This window comes from Fukomys damarensis, unplaced genomic scaffold (assembly GCF_012274545.1).
Source record: "Fukomys damarensis isolate Sample0158 unplaced genomic scaffold, DMR_v1.0_HiC HiC_scaffold_21, whole genome shotgun sequence".
Classification (NCBI taxonomy): domain Eukaryota; kingdom Metazoa; phylum Chordata; class Mammalia; order Rodentia; family Bathyergidae; genus Fukomys; species Fukomys damarensis.
Window position 1 is genome coordinate 188,757 of NW_022900933.1, and position 24,172 is coordinate 212,928.

The window sequence follows — 24,172 nt, forward strand, 5'->3', positions numbered from 1 at the left end:
TAAATTCCCTCCACAAATACATTTATTATGTATTGCAAGCATGTAATGTGCTCACTTTGGCAGCACATACACTAATAAAAATAAAGATTCTAATAAAATTTTTTTTTAAATTTTAAAAATACTTATCAAAGAACTCCTTGCTCTAGCTTTAGGGATATTTTTGTCTTCTGGATATGTCATCTGCAACCACCTTCTTGTTAGAGAGAGTAAGCAGAAGAGGTTGCAAACACACACAGTCCCCTCGGGCCCAGATCCCAGACCAGGGTTCTCCTCTCTGCATTTCCTTGAGAAAGTGTGTCCAGTGTGCTGAATAACAAAGTCCTCCATTTTCTTCCATAACACTCTCTAACACGGTACCTAGAACACTGCATTGAGCACAGAAAGGACACCTTCCAGAGTCCCTGGGGAGCAGGAAATGACACCGCCAAAGAGGGAATGGATACTGCAGTGGTCATTTCTGTCACAGAAAAATGACTGAGATGTGAGAGGGCAGCAGGGAAATCCCCTCATTCTATTTTCTCATTTCATTGATAGGGAAATGAGGTCCAACATTTTGAAGTTGCCTCAATTTTTAAGTAGCACCTGTGGGAGAAGAGTTCATGTGTCCCATGTTCCTTCCTTTACAACTAAGCATCACCAACACTTGTAACTGATTGTTCAATGAGGGGATTCCATTAAATAATAAAAATATTTTGTGTAGTTGGGGGCATTAGTATTTGGTGCATATATATTTATGATTGTCATCTCTTCCTGTTGTATCGTTCCCTTTACAAGGATGTAATGACTTTCTTTGTCTCTCTTAATTAGTTTTGGTTTGACTTCTATTTGCAAATAAGATAGCTAGCCTTGCTTTTTCCAGCTTCCTGTCACATGGAGGAACCCTTCTTCATTGTTAGTGGGAGTGCAAACTGGTTCAATCGCTGAGGAAATCAATATGGAGATACCTCAAATAACTAGGATTAGAGGTCCCATTTGACCCAACTATTCCTCTGCTGAGTATCTTTCCAAAAGAATTAAAAGAATCATACCATAGTGTTATATGCACACCCATCTTTATAGCGGCACAGTTTGTAATAGCTAAAACTTGGAAACAGCCCAATTTCCCATCAGCTGGAGACTGGATAAAGAAGATGTGTTGTTTGTTTGTTTTTTTATAAAATGAAGTACTACTCAGCCATAAAGGATGAGAAACTTGAGATATGTATAGCTAAGTGGATGCACATTGAAGCCATACTCTTAAGTGAAATTAATAGGATACATGTGTAAATATCAAATAATTTCTGGTGTGAAAATCTAAAAGTGAAAATAAGGATCAAAATATATATTTGATACTCTGTAATTGGAAGAAAAGGTCTAAAGAAGTAGGTGAAGTGGGAGGGGTAGGGGAAAGGTAAAAAGGGAAAAGAAAAAATATCAGAAAAAGAAAAACATGGAAACAAAGTCTCTGTAAATAAGTAGGGTGGCAGGGGTGAAGAGAGTGCAGGGGGAATGGAGAAAAATAAAAACCAAGATATGTAAAGGTACAAGGTCCCAAGGATTAATGTAACTGTATTGTATACCTAAACTGTACCAATAGACTAAAACATCTACCAAGACCTGTCATGTAAAGGTACAAGATCCCAGTAATGAATATAACTGTACTGTATACCTAGAATGTACCAATAGACTCAATAAAAAAATAAACTAAAACATCTAAATTTAAAAAAAAAACTTCTGTAAAGTGGAATTCTGCAGACTGTCCACTGTGTACCCCTTCTGCCCTTCAGAAGCTTTCCTATCAATAAATATCTTCCTCTCTTAACTTCCATTATTCCTAGGACTCATTCCTGGATTTCTAGAGAATAAGAACTTGGTGTATCATACAGTTAACTGGTTGGGAGATGTAATATTTCACATTTCATCTCCAGTATTATTTCCTGTAACAGTTTGAGGGAAAGCATAGGTCTGAACTGTCGTGCCAGCCACAAACAAGCACAAACCTGAGAAATGGTGATAGGCCCACTTCCTTTTGGAATCAGGGACCATGACTGAGTAAGACTCTAGTACCCGACAAATAACATAACCAGAATATTCAGATGTAGTCTTGGGCATGGTGGCTGCAGCTTTAGCACCCCAGGGGAGTAAGGCAATTCTATGTAGGTAAATATTTTAAAAGACTTTGTGAGTGTCACATGGTACAGTGGTTCAAAGTTGCCACACATTTGTACTTTGCGAACTGGTAGGCTGTGGTGCTTGCCTAGGGAAGGGTTGGGCTCCATTATTTCTACTGTCAGATGCCAAGGGAAGTTATAATTTTAACACTTGACTATTTTCTAGGCAGAACGTATTTATCCTCATAGAAACTTTGCTTTCAGAAGATAATGTGCAGAGGACCTGGCCTTGTCATGGTGCCCAGAGTCACACTTGAGCCTCCGGGACCCCAGCGGACACCCTGCTTGAACACCTCCAGCTTCTGTTTAGAGGCAGGGCAACAAAGCGACTACGTTATACCTTCATATTTCTTCTCCCAGATGTTTATGTTACGCCAAATTGGGCCCCTGTGTTTTTAATCCCTTTGCAGATGAAAGAATATAGATACCTAAGATTAAGGAACAAGGACCATCTGTCTTTACAGTTGAAGCTAAATAAACTCAACTGTGAATCTCTAGGCAAAGTAATTTAAGGCAGTATGGCATAAAACAGTGAAAAACCACAATGGATAATCATCCCTTCAGCAGTTGTCATGCAGTTGCTTAACAGTACTGGGGATTGAACCTCACACTGTGGTATAACCCCAGCTTGGACTTACTTAATAGAAGCAGAACTTTGATTTTGGTTAAAACTTTTCACGCCCTTCTTCACAAAAGTGGTGATTCGCATCTGGGCTGGGGATCTAGCTCAGTGGCAGGGTGCCTGCCTCACAAGAATGAAGACATTTAAATCTGCCTATTTTGTGTGCTTAACAAATTTCAAGAGAAGTGTATTTGTATGGTCTTCAGGATTCCACATTAATGACATTTTTACTTTTGTGATTTGAAACTTCTAGCTGAGGCAGGAGGATAGCATGTATGAGAGCAGCTTGGGCAATTTAACAGTATTCTGTCTCAAAACAAAATAAAAAGGACTGGGAGATATAGCTCAGTGGTCAGCATTAGAGCACTTTACCTAGCATGAGCAAGGCCCTGGGTTCAATACCTACTACGGGGGTGGGGGCAGGGGGGCCAGCCAATGTGTACATGAGAATCATTTTGTTTTGTTTTGTGTTTTTAATTTAGGATAAGTGGGAAAACTGATCTGAATTTAGGATACTTAAAGAAATGAACAATAAGCTCAGCAAGATGGCACAGGCCTGTAATCACAGATACTTAGGAGGTAGAGGCAGAAGTTTCCCAAGTTTGACACAGGTCTGGGCAATTTAATAAGATTTTATCTCAAAATTTAAAAGGGGTCTGGGGGAGTAGCTCAGTGCTTGCATATTGTGTGTGAGACCTTGGTTTCAATATCCGGTACTGAAAAACAAGCAAACAAAAACTAATAAACATCAAAAGATGTTATCAAAGATTACTGAAGCCAGGAACATATTTGTCAGGTTGGCTGTTTATCTGGAGTGGGACATGGAGATCAGTATGGTTCCTGCCATATTAACTTGGCATTCGTTTTGGTAGAAAAAATGAAAATATATAACAACTCAGGCAAAACAATGAAAATAACAAACATGAGTAGAATGGCATGGAAATAAGTCAACAATATCCCTTAAGAATTTTAAAAAATCTTCTATAAATTCATAAAAGTAAGCTAACTGTAAAAGGTCACAAATATAGCAAAGAATCATTATCTTTAAGATTATGGTGAACTCCCCTAGGGAGGGGAAAAAACTAGTAAAAACTAAGTAGAGAAAAGAATAAATTATGTAGGTACTATTCATAAGAGATAAAATGCTAAGCTGGGTGTTGTGTCACACACCTATAATCCCAGCACTTGGGAGGCTGAGGCAGGAGGATTGCTGTGAGTTCAAGACCAGCCTGGGCTACATAGTGAGCTCCAGTTCAGTCTCAACTACATAGTGAGACCCGTCTCAAAAAAAAGAAAGAAAGAAAGAAGAAAAACATAAAATGCTATCTATTAGATATGTTGAAAAGTAATTTCTAGTCATTTGGAGCGGGACAGGATACTGGGAGTGAACTCTGGTCCTTCCCGTTGAGCTATATTCTTAACACATTTTTCACTCTTTTTTCCCTACTTTTTTTTATTAATTAGTTATACAGAGTAATGGATTTCGTTCTGGCAGAGCTGTATGTGCACAGAGCATCCTTTGATCATTTTCATACACATACAAAGGTCACCCCCTTGCTGTTTCGTATTGGAGAGGAGATATCAATACGTATATTTTGCGTATATCCATCACCCTTGTTCCCTACCCTTGCACCCCTTGCTCCTTCCTCTTATTCTCTTATCTAATCCCTGCCCATTTTAATCTTTTCTTCTGATATTTGTTCTTGCCAGAATGCCAAGTTGCCCAGGCTAGGTTTGAGCATGGAATCTTCTAGCCTGAGCCCCTCGGAGTGCTGAAATTACAGGTGTGTACTGCTATGCCTGGCTGTCGCTTTTTATTTCTGATTACCAATGATGTTAACACAGTGAAATCATTTTCACTTACACGATTTTAAAAGTGCTCTTTTGTACAATTTTTAGTGCTGCTGAGGGTTTGGTAAATTTATTTAGATACATTGCTGGGATACAATATAGGAGAAATTTATCTCCTTCAAAGAATTTGGCAATTTTGAAATAGTCATGTCTTTAAACAAAAGTTCCATTTCTAAGCATCCAAACTAAGAAAATAATTTTCCACATGTAAAAATAGCCAAATGTTTGTGTCATTTATAAGCAAACAAAGGACCATTCAAGAATCTGACAATAGGAGAGTAAGTCTGATTCCATAACTTGTAGTACAGAGGTCAGAAAATGTAGTCCTACTGGCCAAAGTCAGCCTATTGACTATTTTTATTAGCCTTTAACCCCAGACTGGTTTTTATATTTTGAAGTGGTGGGGGAAGGAGATAAAAGAGAACACTATTATCTGGCACACATAAGAATTCACACTTTGGATCCCACTCCATGTGAGATCCATGGCTGTCCCTGCTCTACAGAGGTGCAGGTCAGGAGTCCAGCAGAGACCCTGTGGCCCACAGAAAAAGTCTGCAGACCTGTTTGAAGGTCTGCACAGCCGCAGAAAGCCTTCATTTGAGAGTCTAATAGTCAGGTTGTATGTGTTCTTTATAGTGGTTGATTAAAAGGCAGGATGTAAAGGGTGTGTGTGTGTGTGTGTGTGTGTGTGTGTGTGTGTGCTCACACGTATATTATGTATTAAAAGAGGATGTAAAGGGTGTGTGTGTGTGTGTGTGTGTGTGTGTGTGTGTGTGCTCACACGTATATTAAGATGACATAAACTATTTCAGAAATCGAGATTTTCATGTTCCCAGTATTCTACAAGGGAAAGAATGTACCACACAATGATGAACAATGCTATTTAGAAGGAAAAGCAAAGCACATAGCTGTTAAATTTTATGAAAGTCAGAAAAGAATCTTTAGAACTTACCTGTCAACACAACTTTTCCAGATACAAAGATAAGCAACACAATTCGTGGTTTTACCATTCTGTAAATAAGGCCAGGAAACAGTTCAGGTTCATAACTATTAAGACAAAGAAAAAGAAAAAGTTAAAAACAGTGTTATTCATCTATATTTCCAAAACACTCAAGACCCAGTATATTATAACTGCATATCATAGTGGCTGTAAATAAGCACTGTTATCAAAACTCTTTTAGCTATCTTATTTAAAAAACAAATAGTGCTGAGTGTAGATATTTTTATTTTTCACTTGTTGCTTGGCATCGAGCCCCAAGCCTCAAGTACATTCTACCACAAGCTACATTCCCAGCCCTGAGTGCAGTATGGAAGACAGTAATAGAATTTTTGGTTCTAATATTTTTCATTTATAAGCCACCTGAGGCTATTAGGAACTGAGGTAACCTTGGTCCTCAGGATTAATGTATCATGATCTTGTTGGTTTAATGTTCTTCATCTTTGATCAAAAGCCTGCCATGGTAAACATGTTTCTGGGATTTTACCATTTCCCAATAATAAATATATTTTGTAAGCATTTATAAGTTGTTAAACATTTTTAGCCTATAGAACCTAAAAAAAAATTTTTTTCTAGACTACAGCCGTTGGTCTTTGAATTTTTTTGTTTTGTTTTGTTTTATAAGAGTAGGAAGAATTTATTGAGAGAAAGATAGCTTCTGTCTAAGAGAGACAGGAAGAGGACCAGGAAGTCGGTTGACCTGTTTTTGAATGTTTGCCATATGAGGTATGACTGAAAAATATGGTTATGTGTAAAATGTACATGTATGTAAACAGTCTCTATATATGATGTATAAAACTTTACTTTTTTTATTATAGTTGAGATACACTGTCATTAATGCCCATCTAAATAACCTCCTTATCTTCAAACATACTTATCTCTTGTTCTTGTCTCTTTCTGAAGCAGTTTAGGAAATCCCCTTCCAGGATGTCTTTAGTTGTGCTGTTGTGGCTAAGTCAGTGTCCTCAGTAAATTTAGAGTATTTATCCTTCACAGTCAATTTCATTTTAGGGCAGAGTCAGAAGCTGCACAGTGTCAGATATTTTTATTTGAAAGAAATTGATGTAAATGTTTTGCATCGATTCAGGGTATCAGAGCAACCATGAAAAGACACTCATAAAAGAGGATTCTGAGAACTGCTTCAGAAAGTGATAAGATAGCACAAGTATGTTCAACGTGTAGGGGAGAAGTCTGAGGGAGATTAATGGCAGTGTACCCTCCAGTACAATAATTATTTTAATTTAAATAAAACAATCACCACAGTTTTTATCACACTTGTACAAAGAAGGTTAAACTATTGCAAGATTGTAAACTTTAGAACTTGTTCCTCTAAATAGTAATATATTTATGTCCACTCAAATGTAAGCTGGCTTCTCCATGGAGCAAAGGGTGACGAAGCTAAAGAATTACTTCTCCATACTCCAGCTCAGAGAAGAGGACAAATTCCTAAGAGGGGCTTGAGAGCCTCCCAAACGAAGCTAGGAGGTAAGAGAAGGCTGATGAAATAAAGCTAGTCTCAAACAATGACTAATAGAACAGAGAGGAGAGAAGAAATGTGAGAGGTGGAAAATGATAATGCACATGAATCTTGGCACTAAAAGGGTGAGTCCAGATGCATGGGGGGTCCCTGTTTGGTTCTGCAACAAATAAAGCCTGTATGCATCAACAACGTTGTGAGGTTACCTCCTAAAGGACATGGATGCCAATGTAGGCATGCTTCCTGTGCCAGCACTCAGCCTTAGTGAGGATGCCTGCAAAGACTTCTTCACTGTCCCCTTGGCAGCACTAGTCGGGGCCCTGGAAGATCTGTTGGGCCAGGAAGATAATGGGTTGGGGACAGAAGAATTTCATTTGATCTAATCCTCAAGCTGAATCTTAGGACACTAAAAAAAAAAAAAAAAAAAAGTGAGAAAAAGAGAAAGAAAAAGACTGTGGTGCCTGTCATATAACAGTACAAGATCCCAGTGATGAATTAACTGTACTGTATACCTAAAATGTACCAATAAACTCAATGAGAGGAAAAAAAAGAGAGAATCAATTCATCCATTCAGTCTACCCAAAGGCAAAAATAAAACATCACACCAATACTTTCAAAAAAAAAAAAAAAAAAAACTTTGGGGCCAAAATGATAGTGAACTGCATTTGCTTTCAAAACACCGGTTTTAAGGTAACCAAAATAATGAACAGATTAGAGATTTACTTTATTGTCTGCCTCATTCTGAAAGAGGGTTGAGGCAAAATAAAGGCATAGCTTTGGTTTAGGATAGAGAACATCTCAGAGACACTGAATATATCAAACACTTCCAGTTTTTAAGGGTGTCTTTCTGTGCCTTTTATTCAGACAACTGAGATTAGGGTGGTGCCAAACCAATTACTGTAGTGGTGACATGCCCTTAAGTCTAGCACCAGACACTCTAGAGTAACCCACCTATGACTACATGAGGCTTTTGGGGGATATCTAGACCCAAACCATAATAATTCCACTCCTGGTTCCCCAAGACTCATTATGTTCCTTTACACAAAAGGCAGTTAATCCATCTCCAAGAGTTGCCAAAGTCCTAACAGTTTCAGCATTGCTGAAAAGTCCAAAGTCTCTGAGATTTAAGGCAAATTCTTAGCTACAAGCCCCTGTACAAATGAAAACAAAGTTAAATACTTCCTACATACAATGGCACAAGATAAACATTACCTCAAAAGATACAAATAGGCTGGTACAAAGGAATGGGACCAAGGTAAGACCAAAGTCCAGCAGTGCAAACATTAAGTTCTATAGTTCCATGTGCAGTACGCAAGGCAGTCTGGTGACATGTCAACTCCAAAGAGGTCGGGTGGCTCCACCCCTGTGGTACTTCTGGTAGTTGTTCCCATGGCTTCTCTCTGGGGCTGGTTCAGCTTCCTCACAGTTTTTATGAGACAGTCCACCATCCTTGTCTCTCCAAACTTCTGGGGTCTCTACTGCACCTTCAGCTTCACACTCAGCTTCACACACTGCCCTCTTCAGGGCACACTGCCTCGCCTCCAGCCTCTTCTGAAATCTGGGTAGAAACCTTTCTCACCTCAACTCTTCCATTCTGCCTGCATCTATGACCAGCACCACATGGATGATGCCAAGGTCTGCTATCAGCTGGAGTAGTAGCCAGGCTTACTTCTCTCTTGGCTGTAGGGGTTGAGTGCCTGGATCACTGAGCACTCTAAATCCAATTCTAAGGAATAAATTTTCTAGGCCGCCGCCATTCTGGAACATGGTGCTCTGGGGCTCTTCAAAGCAGTCTTTCACTTTTGCAAGTCTGAGGCTGCAAAGGGTGGAGTCCTGCTGTTTCTTGTGATAACCTCAGGCCATCTTTTCTATTCTGTTAGCAATCAAAATCTCTGCTCCATCTTTGCAGACTGAAACTATTAGAGCTTCATTTTTGGCCAAACTCAAAATATTTTAAATAATTCTGCTGGCCTTTTTGCTCTTGACTCTCAACATAGATCTGGCTAAAAGCCCCAACAGCAGCCATGCCACTGCCTCAACATTAGACTGCCTTGAAATTTATTCTGTGAGATTAGTCTGTCACCCTTAATCTCAGTCTCAGTCAGCTCTGGACATGAGCAAAATGCAGACAAACTTTCTGCCAAGCCATAAAACACATTGGAGTCCAACAGCCAATGTAGTCTTTCCCAGCCAAAACCTCCTGAGTCTGGTCCACAGCAGTTCTCTGGTCTTCTGAGCTCTGACTAAAATATCCCATACAGAACAGCCTAAGGAGTTCCAGTAGCTCTACTTTTTCAGCTGCCATCTTAATCTTTCCTAATTCTTAACCTTCCAATGAGCCAGTTCCAAAGGCTCTTGAGCCACAGGTCCAGGTAATGTCACAGCAATGACCTCACTTCTCTGGTACCAAATTTCTGTCATAGTTACTTTTCTCTCATTGCTGATACAAAATACCTGATACCCAAAGTTAAAGGGGAAAGGGTTTACTTAGCTCAGTTTGTAGAGGTTTCAGTCCATGATCAGCTGGCTCCAAGACATAGTGGCACATGGCAGAGGGGCACCACAGAGGAGAAACAGTTCATGGTGCCCACAGCTAAACCAAGGGAACCTCCCAATTTCTTGGCCAACCTAGCTTTGACTCATTCTTCAGTTCTCACCCTCAGAATTATTCCTTGACCTCTCCCCACCCTCAGTTACAGTTAAGTACCCTGCTTAGAATCCCACAGTACTCTAAAGGGCCTATATCATCATTATCAAAAGCATGTCTGCCTTTCCTTTCAGTGAACTCTCCATGGTCAGGGACTATGACTATATAGCTTTCCAGTATTACCTTAGAATCTGCTACCTAGTACAGTAGTCACCTAGATATTGTGTGTGTGCTATTTGGGGATTGAACACATAGGGCCTTCACAATGAGCTACTGGCCCACCCTACCACCCCACAAGGATCTTGCTGAGTTGCTTAGGCTGGGCTCAAACTTTTGATCCTTCTGCGTCAGCCTCCCAGAATGCTGGGATTTCAGAAAGATGCCACCATGCCTATCTTGGTTTCATCATTTAATTTGCTAAGTAATCCACACTGGCCTTGAACTCACTATGTAGCCAGACAACAATCCTCTGGCCTCAGCTTCCTGAGTGCAGGAATCAGATATGTGCCATCACACCTGGCTATAACAAATATTTATCCATATGTTTTTTAGTTAAAAACTGAACAAAACGGAAAGAGCTTATATAAAACTGTAAGTATGATCATAGCAAAGAAAAATTGACAGGGACGATTCCCAGTTTAATAGAAATCCTTAGATGCTGATACACAAATTTACAGTACCTGGGGAATTAAACTTCAGATTTTAAAGTAATGCAAAAGTCACCTGATATTTATAACTGATGTGTGTCATATTCCCCACAGATCTACAGACAATTAAAAAGATCTATTTCTTTGCTGGGAACAAGGCATTTTTAAAATCCCCCACTATCAAGAATACTCATGCTGGAGTTATCCATAACCTGAGGATGAAAGCCAGATGGAGAGCATTCAGGGGAGGCAAAAATGAGACTAGAAAGAGACAGCTAAGGGAAAACATGAAATGCCCTGGCCAAATAAAAAAAGATAACTGAGATCATAAAGCCAGCCCACAAGAAACACAGAACTGGAATAAGCCCACTTCAGGTGGCTGAGACCATGTACCAGATGAAGTCCCGTGGGGCCCTACTGGCAAATTTCAGAAACTAGAATGGAACACTTCTGCTCTACCCTTAAATGTGCTCTACAAAGAATATACTATTGATCAAAAAAAGAAAAACAGGAAAAATTGCACTCACAGTTTTAGAGCCCTGAGAGGTAGAAAGTGTATATGAAGTTTTGTGTGGACATACAGCTTAGAGGCAGACACAGCCCTTTATGACCCAAGAGAATCAGTTTCAAGAAAAGTACACCGAAGGCCCATGACTTGAGAGTTGTCAGGATAAGATGACTTACTGTTATCACTCTTAAAAATGAAGGATTTACTATCAACCTATAAATTACCCTACAATTGATGAAGATAAAAAAGTACCTAAAAAGGCAGTATATTTTGCATGGGGTAGAGAGAAAGAGCTTCCCAGTGAGTACAAGGTGTGTGTGTGTGTGTTTTTAAAAACAGGTTATATGCAAGTTCAGGCTGACCTTGAACTCACTACCTATCCCAGGCAAGCCTCAAACTCATGGTGACCCTGCCTCAGCATCACAAGTGCTGGAATTATAGGCATGTACTACCATGTCCAGTGGACAGGCTTTTAAAAATGGTGTAGAGGGGAGAAAGGAAATGGCAGTGTGGTGAGTGGTAGCAAAATTCAGCCTCCAAGATCCAGAATCTAAACACTGGAAAATAGCTTGTCAAAGAAAAAAAGACAAGTGGACCACTAGTCATCTTGAAAGAAAGAAAACAATTAGAAGCAATTACATACACAATAAACAATTACATAAGTTGGAAAGGCAGTCCACAATGCAGAAAAAAGAAGGAAACAATTTGGACTCCATCCCTGGCTCTTGCAGCTTGCAGGGAAGGGACGAGGACACCTACAAACAAGGTAAGCACCCAGGGCTGGGAGATCCAGGAATAAACAGCAACAGTGTCAACAGGCTTTGTAAACTCCAAAAACAGCATGGGGTGCTTTTTGTTTTGTTTGTTTGTTTTTCCCATAGTACTCCTTCCACACTGTGTGAACAGCCAGAGAGGAATGCAAGCCCAAGAGCCTACCATCTTGCCAAGAGTGCTTCATAAGGCACCAACATAAGGAGGAGTTATTATTTAAATCAGTGATTCAGAATAACTAAAAGACAATTTCAGGGCTCCCAGTTTTACCCTCCCACAGTGACTGTGTGAGAGACATTCACAGGGGATAGCCACAGACAGGGAACAGGCTAGAAAGAGATCCCCTGAGAAATATAAACTTGGCATGAAGGACTTGGATGCAATGGGCCCACCCCTCCCCACTTCTGTGGTAAGAAGCCAGACCCAGCTCGAGCTGTGCTCAGAAACAGCTGAGTCTAAAGTTTCTGCTGGCATTAAATACTTGAACCTTTGTCCTGCTGCCTGCGTCCAACACAGATCTGAGGTCTAACTGCCTTCCCTATCCACCAACATGAGCAAGAACATATCTCACCATGTACATTGCCACAGCCTGGTGGAAACAGGAGCATCTGGAATAGAGGGTGCACATCACAGACCCACAGGATGTAAGACTAGGCAGAGAAAACAGACCTGCTGGACTCCAAAAGAAGGGGTCCTAGAAGGAAACCACTCATTCAAAAATACAAAGAAAAAAAATGTTGATTTTGCACTCATTTTTTTCCTCTCTTACTTTTCTCCCCTTTTAATATTTTGTTTTTATTCTCCATATTATTTGTTCTTTTTTTCTTTTACCTTCCACTTCTTTTATCTAATTCTACAAATATCTTTCTACCCTATAATAGGAACCTGTGTCTCACTTTTCTTTTTTCCTCTCTTGATCTTTCAAATTTTTCTTCTTACATTCTCCTGTGTCCTAAAACCCTTTATCTTCATATTCAGCACAGCAATTAAGCTTTATTAATCTGTAGATAGTTAACTATGTTAACTAGTGAATTCTTTTCTATTAGGGTAGGTATAGTTATCACACTTTGTAGGTATTTGCTGTATGTCAATATTTGGTTTGTCTTAGGGTTTATATTATAATTGTAGGTTTCTTTTCTAAGGTTAAGGGTTGAACATTATTCTTATTTCCATACTATACTCTGTACCTAAAAATTACCAATAAATTTAATGAAAAAGAAGAATATTATTACCCAATCCTGTAAAGTTGGGTGCTGGGTCAATGACTCTTCATATCCCCTCCCATTTTAATAAAAATGACAAGATCTTGGGACAAGGGCAGAGGGCTATGGTTAGACATGCCCTGAGTAGAACACTGAAAAGCAGACTAAAGAGATATCTATACAGTAATGCCTCAGTTCACGAATGCTTCTGTTCCCAAACAGTTCGGTTCTTGAGCAGAAGCATTTGACAAAGGTATGCCTCTATTTGCAAACTCCTTATCAGGCAACAAACACAACCGTGACCATCTTCCCCCTCTGACTTGTGATCAATTGTAGCTTCCCCTGTTGACATTACAGTCATGGACAGACCTGTGCACACTTGCTGTGGAGTCTTTGTGTGTACTTTTTAGCACATACAGTGCTGTACAATATTATTCAATCCAGCATGGCTCCAAAGAAAGTGAAAAGCAAGCATGGTAGTAAAAGAAATTGCAGAACAGTAATGAAGGTGACAAAAATATGCAGAGGGGTGATGGTGACAAAGTGCAGAGCAAGAATAGTAAGGTTTTGAAGAAAACCATTTAATTGAAGCAGCAATTTGTAGAAAAGCATGAATGTGGTATTTGTGATCTGGCCTCAGAGCACAGGATGCCAAATCGACAACCTCAACTATTTTGAAGAATAAAGATGCCATCAAAGGAGCCAATTGGCCAAAGGAGGAGTAATGATATTAACCAAGCACAGGACACAAGTGTTAGAAGAGATGGTCAAACTTTTGTTAGTGTGGTTGAATGAAAAACAGCTGGGAAGTGATAGCATTAATGAAGGTATGATCTGTGAAAAATCCAGGAAATTATCCAGTGATTTCCTGCAAGAAAACCCTTCTACAAGGGCAACAAGTGATGAACTTTAAGCTAGTAGGGGACAGTTTGATAAATGCCACAAGAGAAGTGGCATCCGCAGTGTAACAAGACCTGGTGAGGCTTCCAGTACTGACAAGGCCACTGCAGACGCCTAAGAGAAAGAACTCACGGAATTCATGAAGGCAGAAGCATACATCACTCAACATGTGCTCAACTGTGATGAAACAGTGCTCTCCTGGGAGAAGATGCCTAACAAAACCTATATCATGAAGGAGGAAAAGGCACTGTTAGGGCAAAGCCCATGAATGACAGATTGACCCTTTTACTGTGTGTGAAAGTAAGTGCCGATCTGAAGATTAAGCCACCACTGATGTACCATTCCCTGACCCCTCATGCATTCAAGTAACACAATGTGAACAAGGCCAGGTTTCCTGTTATGTAGACATCCAGTGTGAAAGCTTGGTCACAAGGCTGTCATTCATGGAATGGCTACACAAAGTTTTTGCACCCATCGTCAAGAATATCTGATAACCAACTGCCTGAAAAGTGCCTTCTTCAGATGGACATTGCCCCTGCACACCCTCCTTGATGGATGGTATGGACACTGAGTATGACTTCATAAAAGTTAAGTTCCTCCTTCCAACACAACGCCTCTTCTGCAGCTCATGGATCAGCAAGTCATCTGCATCTTTAAGATGCTCTACATCAGGTGTTTTAATATCACTGAAGAGACATTCTTGACTGTGAAAGAGTTCTGAAACATTTTAGTGTCCTCCTTTGCATCAACCTCATTGACAAACCCTGAGAAGATGTCACACACTGGGCTTTAATCTCAGTCTGGAGGAAACTGTGGCCAGAATGTATCACTGAATGTGACCTTGAAGGGTCTGAGGCACAGGTAGTGGAGGAGATTGTGTCCATGGGCAGGCGTGTGGGTGTGGACGTTGATGGTGCAGACATAGAGGAGCTTGCTGAGGAGACGGCAACGGAAGAACTTGCCGAGCTCCAGAATGAGGAGCAGAAGGCACCTGTTGAGGAGCCTTCCACCGAGGAAGACAAGGAAGAGGCTAGCAGGGATGTGATAAAATCCATTATGGAAAAACAGAATGAGCACTGGGATTTCTTTACTAAGAACCAGCCCAACATAACTGTTATAAACAGTGTTGAATCTGTTGAATGATAATATGGTCTTTCATATCTGGGGGGTTATACAGTACAGGAAAATTCAAGTGACATTAGGCAGATTTTTCTTCAAATTTGACCCTATAAGTAAAAGACAAAGAAGAGAGGAAACCCCTGAGGAGGTCTCTCCAGTGTCCTTATGGAGGGGGACTCTCCTCCAAACAGTAGCCCCTCCCCATCTACGTTCCTGTCCTCCACACCAGAAGTCACCTAAGACTAGTGTTCTCTTTCTTCGTACTGTGCTGTTCTTTGCTTCATATTTTTGTGGTTAAAAAAATGCATATGGTTCAGAGCAGATTAACCTCATTTACATTGAGCCTTAAGGGAAAATTTGACCCAGTTTGCGATCAAAATCAGTTCTTGACCAAGTTTGTGGGGTTCAGAAGAAATTAACCTTATTTACACTGAACCTTAAGGAGAAGTTTAATTTGGTTCAAGACCAGAATCATGGAACAAAGTAAGTTCATGAACCAAGGAACCACTGCATTAGCAACAAAGTCTTTCCACTGTAAGGGACTGCATACATAGGCACAAAACAATAAACAAAAAGCAATAAAGCTGGGTGTAGTGATATACAGCTATAATCCCAGCACTCAGGAGGCTGAGGCAGGAAGATCACCACAAGTTTGAGGCCAGCCTGGGCTACATAGTGAGTTTAAAGTCAGCCTGCACTACATAACTAGACCCTGTCTCAAAAAAAGCAAAAACTAGAGATGGGGCAACAAAACACCTCCCCAAACTTCCAACTCCCCCAAAGCTAACACATAGGGCAGTGAGGGGGAGAAAAGCAAAAGCCTCACAGACTATATCTGAAAGGATATCAAAGGAGATTAAAAACAGATCAGTGAGGTGCTTGCCAAGCTCACAGAAATATAATCAGATAATGGAGATAATGTATCAGTCAGGGGCTTACAGAAGACCCTAATCAAAAGCTAGCTGAGCTACGCAAAGGGTTACAAAACATGACCGGTTTAGCAAAAAGCTAGAATCCGTGAAAAGGTTTAAAACAGAAACCAGAAGATTGAGGATTATATTAAAAGTATGGGCAGCTGCACCCACTTCAGCAGCACATATACTAACACTGGAATGAAAGTACGGCAGCAGAAGTGAGGATAGAATATCAGAACCAGAAGTTAAGATAGCTTTGAAACACCAGTTACTTAGAGATACCTTAAAAATAACAAGACAACAGCTTGCTTGATAATACAGTAAGTCCCTGACATATGAACAAGTTCCATTCTGGGAGAACACTCTTAAATCGGATTCATTCATAAATCTGACAAAGTGAGTCTCATACACCTTTGAGACAAATATGTAAAGCACAAAAAACCAAACACACCAAAATACTGTAAATAAGCTAGTATCACTCTTGTTTCCATGGATATCGCTTCGTGCTTCCTAGCAGTCCCCTCCACGATGCCACCGCTTTTCCTCTCACTCTTGGACATCCCGGGCTCCGAGCCCTGTTCTGCTGGACACTGTCACACCGTACAGTGAGCACACAGCAGCACAGCTGCAGCAGCAAACTTGTTCACACCTATGAACGTTCCTGACATGGGGTCCATTTGCATCTGTGAAAGTTCGCAACTCAAATATTCATAAGTCAGAAACTTGGAATTGGAATAAGTGAAAAATCAAAAGACAGTACAGAAGGTATAAAAATTTGTTTATAGAAACGATGACAGAAAACTTTCAAGTATTTGGAAAGAATTATGCATATAGATAAGCAATGTGTGCAGAACTCCAAACAGCCACATTCAAAAGAGACCCCTCCATATCACATCCGTCAACACCAGAAGTCCAACTCAGGACAGAATCCTAAAAGCGCTTAGAGAAAAGCAACAACAAATCACTTATGAAATAAACACATTAGAAGTGCATCAGACTTTTCCACACAAATCTTAAAGGCCAGAGGAGCTTGGAGTGAAGTGTTTCAAGCCCTAAAAGATAACACCTTCCAACCCAGACATGTATATACCGCACTTTCTTTTTAAAATGATGAGAAAAAAGGTCATTCCATGACGAAGAGCCTCAATTCATGAGCACCAAGTCAGCACTCCAAAAGATTCTCAAAGATGTCCTAGAAAGAGCAATGAAACCTACAATGCTATATATATGGATAGATAGATAGATGGACACACACACGTACATAAAATGAGTAACAGGGAGCGGGGGCGTAGCTGGGTTAATTGAAATTTCTTGTTTGAGCTTTCTGAGGATTCTCCATACTGATTTCCTTAATGGTTGCACTGTGATTCTGGATCAAGTCTGGGGCCTGGGCCCTGGCACACAGCCCTGGAAGGACAGGAATTTGCTGGTGTTCGCCTGGCCCCCACCCCACCCCACTGCTGTCCCTCCACAGCTGCAGGGCAGGTGCACCAAAGCAGCTGCAGACAGCAAGGAGCACTGGCTGCATGGAGGGAAAGTACTGGAGCAGCTGTGGACCATGGAGGTGCTCCTAAGGAGCAGGAATGCACTGAAAATGACACTGTGGTAGGACTAGAGCTATACAGGAAGACACCCCCCCCCCGCAATCGACAGAACAAGGCAACCAGAGAGGATCGCGCTCATATGGCACGCTGCAGAGATTCTACTTTCACTTTCTCTGCAAACCTCTTCCCCTCACAGCTGTCAGCTGCTTCCTATTTGCCCAGCCCATGTCACACTTCTTGCCGTCACCAGGGCCACTGGTCCGTTTTTTATAGGCCTGAGGATCAGTGGGCCTCCACACAGGAGCCTCTAGCCAGCAGCCCCGGCGTCATGGGTGAGGTTTTCAGGGCTGTAAATGTGAGCAAGGTCTCTGTTGAACAGCCCTGCCACGAATATGGGGTTGTTAAGCTTTCCAGGTGACTGATATACCATGTAGTGTGAGCATCGCAACTGCAAAAGATTGAGCCCTGAAGGAATGGATGAGGCCCCACGAACAGCAGCTTAGCCCTCTGATCTACTGTTCTGCACCCTTATTTCTTTTAAGTTAATCACATTGTCTCTGAAAAACACCCTATAAGCGGCCCATAATGTGACTTCAGTATCTCATTAACACACAGTCGAGCTTGGTAAGTGTCATACCTACTGAACTGCTGATGAGTGAGCACCAGACCCTCCAGCCTGATGGAAAATCTCACATCGCAGCTCCCAACCATGTTCTGAATTTTGAAATCAAGGAACTTGGCAGGAAAGCCCAGCTTCTGCACCACACGAGCGTACTTGCGTGCTGCCAGTCGAGACTGCTCTTCACTGGGGAGGAGCAGATAAGGTTAAAGACGTTCTGACCTCCGCACCTCCCACATTCCCCGCACTCACGCTCAAGCTTCTGACTGTGCTCTGACCGTGTCCACCTGGCAGTGTACTAGCTCTGTGAGAGACCTTCCTCCCGGTGTCCTGGGTCTGATACAGTGTACAATGCTGAACCAGATTTTAATTTTTAAAAAACATTTGTTCCACTCAGTACATAGGTATGCTAAAATACCTCAAAATCTGCCCAGTTTACTTTTATTCATTTTTTAATTATGGGGGATTGAACCCAGGAAACACTGAACTACACCCCAACCTATTTTGTTTTGAGACAAGATGTTGCTAAGTTGCCCAGGCTGGCCTTCAATTTGCAACCCTCCTGCCTCAGCTGCCCCAGTGGCTGGGATTACACATGTGCCCAGTCGTGTTCAGGTTTTCTCACACAATTGTCATTCAACTCACACCCAGCACAAGGAGGAAACTCATCCAACATTGTGGCTGTGTCCCTCAAGTATTTACCGTATCCTAACCCTAAATCCGCATCAGGGAATGTGAATTGCTGAGATTTGAGTCTGTATTTTATTGCCTACCTCTCCACTGTTACCAGTAAAACAGAACACAGAGTACCACTCAGGGACAACACCTGGGGCGAGGCGTGGACACCATTCTCCCCAGGGAAGGCCCCTGTGCTGGGTGCCAGTGAACTCCTGGTGCTAAAGCCAATTTGGATCTGCTTGTTTGGACCACACCAAGTGTTTGGTCTCTGATCCAGATCCTTCACTAGCACACTGCCCATTTTCATGGGCAGAAGAGGCTGTAAAGTGTGGAGTGTAACTCAGTACTGTAAGGCTGAGTGATTTTAACTCAAAATTTTGCATTTCACCATGTTAACTATTCAGCTAAGAAAAATATTTTGCTCCTACAATGTGATTTCAAATATATTAAGGCCATGTCCTTTGCTTTCACAGTGAACTGCGTGTCTGATAAGGTTTGGGGTATTTCTCCATACCTTTTGGCTCCCGTGCAGACCATTTTCCCAGAGCTGAAGATGAGGGATGTCGTTCTGGGTTCTCGGATCCTCATGATGACAGCAGCAAACCTCTGTGCACAGATCCAAGAGGAAAACAACACAGAAGCCAGGAAAGAATCAGCCCCTGCTAGGAATTAACCTGGCCTAGCTGGAAAGCTAGGCTGGATATGAAAACAGTCCGAAGAAACTGAGACTGGATGATAGAGCCAACCAATGTCTGGATCTGTTCTCTCCACATTAATAGAAATGATTTGGGACCGGGGATTTAGCTCAGTGGTGCCACCGCCTGCCTTGCAAGTGCAAGGTCCCAAATTCAATCTCCAGTACAAAAAAAAAAAAAAAGAAAAGAAAAAGGAAAAAAAAAGAAAAGAAAAAGGAAAAAAAAAGAAAAGAAAAAAAGAAAGAAAGAAAGAAAATAAATAAAAAGATTTTGATTCTGAAGTATAAGTTTAATAACAAGTAAAAGTAACAGGTAAATTTTGAGTATCTGTTATGCAGCAGATCCCAACCTAAGAATTTTGCAGCTTTTTTTCCTCATTTAGCCTCTTAATAGGATAATTTGAGTTATCTTTTCCTAGTGGACAAAGAGTTAAGTAGCTATTTAAACTTGATGCCTGGATTCTTACTGCTACGATCCCGTAAGTGTTCCCCAACCTGCACTAAGCCAGTGGACATTTCATTGGTAGGAACCAGGTCATACTCATGTTTGTACCCCAAGCACAAAGCCTGGCAAACTATTACATATTAATTGGCTTAGCAAATCCAATGATAAACAGGTCACTGGAAACAGGATGCCTCCATGGAAAAGCACAAAGAATTAAACTTTGTTATCAAACTTTGAGGAGGAAAAAAATCCCTGAATCTTACTTTAGTAATCAGAATTTAGACAATTTAGTTTGCTCAAATAAGACAACTTGCAAATGGAAAAGCACCAAAGTACCAGCTAGGTGGGGCAACATTTAGAAGCAAGTGTTTTCCGTAAGATGATGGCATTTTAAGAAAGCCATTAGGCTAAAAAATAGTCATACTGAAAGATCCTGACTGACAAAGAAAAATCTTTATTTTTCACATTTTGTTTTGGTTTTTTTTTTTTTTTTTTTTTGAGACAAGGTGGTTCAGGCTGGCCTTGAACTCATTATATAGCCCAGGATGGCCTTTAATTTGTAGTGATCCTCCTGCCTCAGCCTCCTGAGTGCTGGAATTACAGGCATGTGCCACCACAGCAGCTTTTTAAAAAATCTTAGTTATAGAAACTACTAAAATACTGATTTATTTAGCACAATGAAATTATTTCTTATAATTTCAAAACAGAAAGTGAGATAGTTAAATTTTTATATTGCCTAAACCTTTCACTAAAAATTTTTAAAGAAAAAAACAAAAGAATGAGTCAACATCATAATCATAGGAAGCGAGCTAAATTTAAAGAAAAGTGAATGGTTGACAGCAATACTAAGAAGTCTTACCTTTGGATTATATTCTGCATTTTTGGCATGCAAAGCTATTTTCTTCAGATCTAATTTGCAGGCCAGGTTTACAGTGGAAACTATATTCCTAAAGAAACAAGTCAAATTAGAAAATTACATAGGATAGAATATAAAAAGACAAACCTATTAACTTCCTTATTTCATAGATTACACCTTAGTAACTTTCAGAGGGAGAATTTTTTGTTTTGTTTTGTTTTGCTGGGTACCAGCGATCGAACTCGGGACCTTGTGCTTATAAGGGAGGCGGCAGAACCACTGAGCTCAATCTGCAGTCCGAGAGTTATTTTCAGTGTAAAACATAGAGTAACATAGTCTTTGGTAAAGTGTGTAATCCCAACATGCCAAAACAGTTTTTTTCTAAAATTTCATGACTAAAATTATTAAACCTTAAAAAAAAACTACACCTCAAAATAGAAGCCACAATTCCTAATCGATTTACAAATCAAATTCCATTTTGTGTCTTCCCAACCTGAACCACAATTTGCAGCAACTTCAGTGGGGTAGTATAAACAAAACAACCCTTCAAGAATGTATCTATTAATTTTTCACCCTCCTTGAAGGGTTCAAGAATTAGTGCTTCATTTTACAAACGAGCAAAATGTTTAAAACAATAACTCACTCAAAACTGATAAAGAATAATGAATTTGAAATTCTCTTTCACTGTTATCCCAAAATTAGTTGTCATAGCATTCAGGAATATAAAATGTGTACCCAGGAGCATCCCTCAATTTAATAGTGCAAACATACACTCATTTTTAAAGGGGGCAAAATAAGATAAGGCAGACACACTTACTGGAGTTGAGGCACAATGCCTGAGCACTCCGAGGCTGGTGTCACTGGAGTCATGGGAGTCATGGCCACCAGAGGCAAGGCATCTGTGGTTGGTTTCTCAGCTGAGGGCTGGGCTGAGTCAGCAGCACCAGGGTGCAGATGTGCATAGGAATTTGATAAACTGCTGCTGTGTAAGCCCACCTCACCATTCTGTTCGCTAGGTAATGGCAACTTATTTTGATGATTTTGCGTTTTACCATTATCTTCAATTTCATGCTGGCTTTTAATGGCAATGTGGTCTCTATTTTCTTGAGTGAGTTCATCTGGTAGGAAGCTAAGATCCACAGATGAGAAATCACTGGAGGTGTCTTTGACTTCAAGATGTGACTCCGATATAGTATCTGGGCTGGGTGGGTCAGGCATGTATACATCATAAGGGACAACTGGGCTGAGCAGAGGAGACAAGGCTGGGACAAGGTCATCCTGCACAGCTCCCGGAAGAAAAACACAACAATAAAGCAGTGTGTTACACCACTGTGGTAGGCAAGCAGTGCGTTCAGTCTGAGCAGCTGTTGGAGATTGTTCATATTCATCCTCTTTCTACACAGTCACATTCTAGCCTATGACAGTGTTACACATAGAAACAGGGAAGTTTATTTTAAATGCAGAGAAGACATCTGTCACAAAATGCTTTTCCTACTTGCATGACGTCTCTAGTAACTTGCAATTCTAAATTCAATTTTGTAAAAGAGGCAACTGAGCAACAACGCTCTATATTGTGTAGACACTGAACAGACTCACCATATTTATTGCTTGAGTTCATTATAAATTCAGTTAACTTAAATAATGTTTAGGTTTAGAAAGAAAACTATGTGAAGTTGAGATATAGTCTTGAATGCTAATACTCAAAATGACCTTGCATCATTTTTATCTAGTCAAAGGAGAGATAAGAAAACATTCCAGTTGTATGAATTCACAACAGGAAGAAAGTAATTAAATTAAATGTTCAGAATAGTTCAGGCTGGGGTTGTAGCTCAGGGGTTAAGTGCTTGCCTCAACGTGCATGAGGCACTGGATTCAATTCCAGCACCAAGAAAACTGAACAAAAAGTTTAAGCCAGAAATGGTGGTGCACACCTGAAAGCCAGCACTATGAGGAGGGTGAGGCAGGAGACTCGCAAATTTAAACACAGCCTGTGCAACTTAGTAATTTAGGCAGGACCCATCTAAAAAAAATTATCCTAAAGGGCTGGACATGTACCTTGGTGTAAAGGCCCTGGGTTCAATCTCTGCTACCATTAAAAAAAAAAAAAAAAAGTTGAAGTCAAAGTGTTGTACTTGCAGTTCAGACGAGGAAAGATGGTCAGGAGATGAGGTGCACCCAAGTGAAGCCGCTGATGGAAAATGCATGGGTTTTATCATTGAAAAAAGCCCATCTCCTCCCTATGTGAATTACCACCTGCTTTACACAGCTGAGCCCTGCCTACCGGACCACCTCCCCCTTAGATCTTACTTCTGACATCTGAAAGGGGGTGCACACAGCTTTGCACCCCTGGAGACAAAGCTACCTGTGCTAACACAACAGCCAGCCTGGTCCTACTGCGTTGTTCTGGAAACACGACAAGACTCTCTTGAAACAAGATCTCTTTTGGAATTGTGTTGTCGGCCCATTTCTCTCCACTCGAAAGGGCGGCCCCGGAAAACCGGCAAGGACCCGGCCTGACTCCTCTCCCGTCCAGCAGGTGAGGGCCTCTGCAGGGTCTCGCTTTCCTCCTCCCATCAGGACACATCAATAGGCGGCCGAGCTCTCATCCACGCCACTAAGCACACACGTGGGGTGCACCTGTTCCGTGCTCAGGTCCCAGGGCGGAGGACCCGCTGAGAGGACTCTGCAGAGCCTTCACCTCGGGGGTCCCAGCCCCGTGGCCCTGCTCTCACCTGCCCACACCAGGGGTTGCCCGGGGGCGCCGCTGTCTCCCCCTCAACGCTGCTCCGTGCGCGCGTGCGAAAAACAGGACGTTCCGGATCCCCACCCCGGCCTCCAGGTTGCACTCAGCCTGCGCTGGGGCTGGGCCTTCCGTTCTCCTTCTGGAGCCCCGCGGCCTGGGATAGCAGGCTGTGCCCTCGCGACCCACCATCCTTGCCTTTTACAACAAACCCTCAGCAAGAAACAGTGGCTTTTTGCTCTTGTTGGAATACACCGTCGTCTTTTCTCCAACCTTGACTCTAAAAGTTTGAGATGAGACCCTGCGTGGCGTGGAGGCGCAGACCTGCGGTCCTGGTAGCTGAGGAAGGACGGTCTCTGGAGCCCAGGGTCAGGGCCAGCCTGAGCTATCTGACCCGCGGTGAGCCTTTGTCACAAAACGTGAAGAGAAAGGACTGGGCCGTGGCTCCGGGCGAAGGCCACGGGTTCAATCCCCTGAACCTAATTGAGAGTTAACCGGAAGAAGCCTCAGGTGCCTCCAGTCACCTCTCGCAATGCCAAGCCCGGGGCGACCCCTTCTCCAGCCGTCCTGGTGATCTGCCTGACCCAATTCCCAGTCCCCACCCGACCCCACGCCTGGTCTGCGATACACGGGGGCTGGGGCCTTGGAGGTCCCAGTGGGGCGCGTGGCGCTGCAGGCTCCCAGGCTCACCTGGGCGGCGCACCGGTCCAGGTAGAACTCCAGGTAGGGGGCTCCCTCCATGGGGTCGGCGCGGGTGCCCTTCATCCGCGGTCCCCGGCGCACTTTATCGA

General features: G+C 41.7%; 1 protein-coding gene across 1 annotated transcript in view; it reads right to left on the reverse strand.

Moving 5' to 3' along the window:
• Tbpl2 (TATA-box binding protein like 2) overlaps positions 1-24,152 on the reverse strand; it is a 27,536-nt gene extending 3,384 nt beyond the window's left edge. The window contains exons 1-6 of the mRNA XM_010613690.1: positions 24,072-24,152; positions 21,459-21,919; positions 20,645-20,732; positions 19,161-19,252; positions 17,987-18,154; positions 5,576-5,670 (exon numbers count right to left, since the gene is read on the reverse strand). Of these exons, the coding sequence (XP_010611992.1) occupies positions 5,576-5,670; positions 17,987-18,154; positions 19,161-19,252; positions 20,645-20,732; positions 21,459-21,919; positions 24,072-24,146 (979 nt within the window). The 5' untranslated portion in view covers positions 24,147-24,152. The remainder of the gene's footprint in view (positions 1-5,575; positions 5,671-17,986; positions 18,155-19,160; positions 19,253-20,644; positions 20,733-21,458; positions 21,920-24,071) is intronic.
• Between the last annotated feature and the right edge of the window lie 20 nt (positions 24,153-24,172).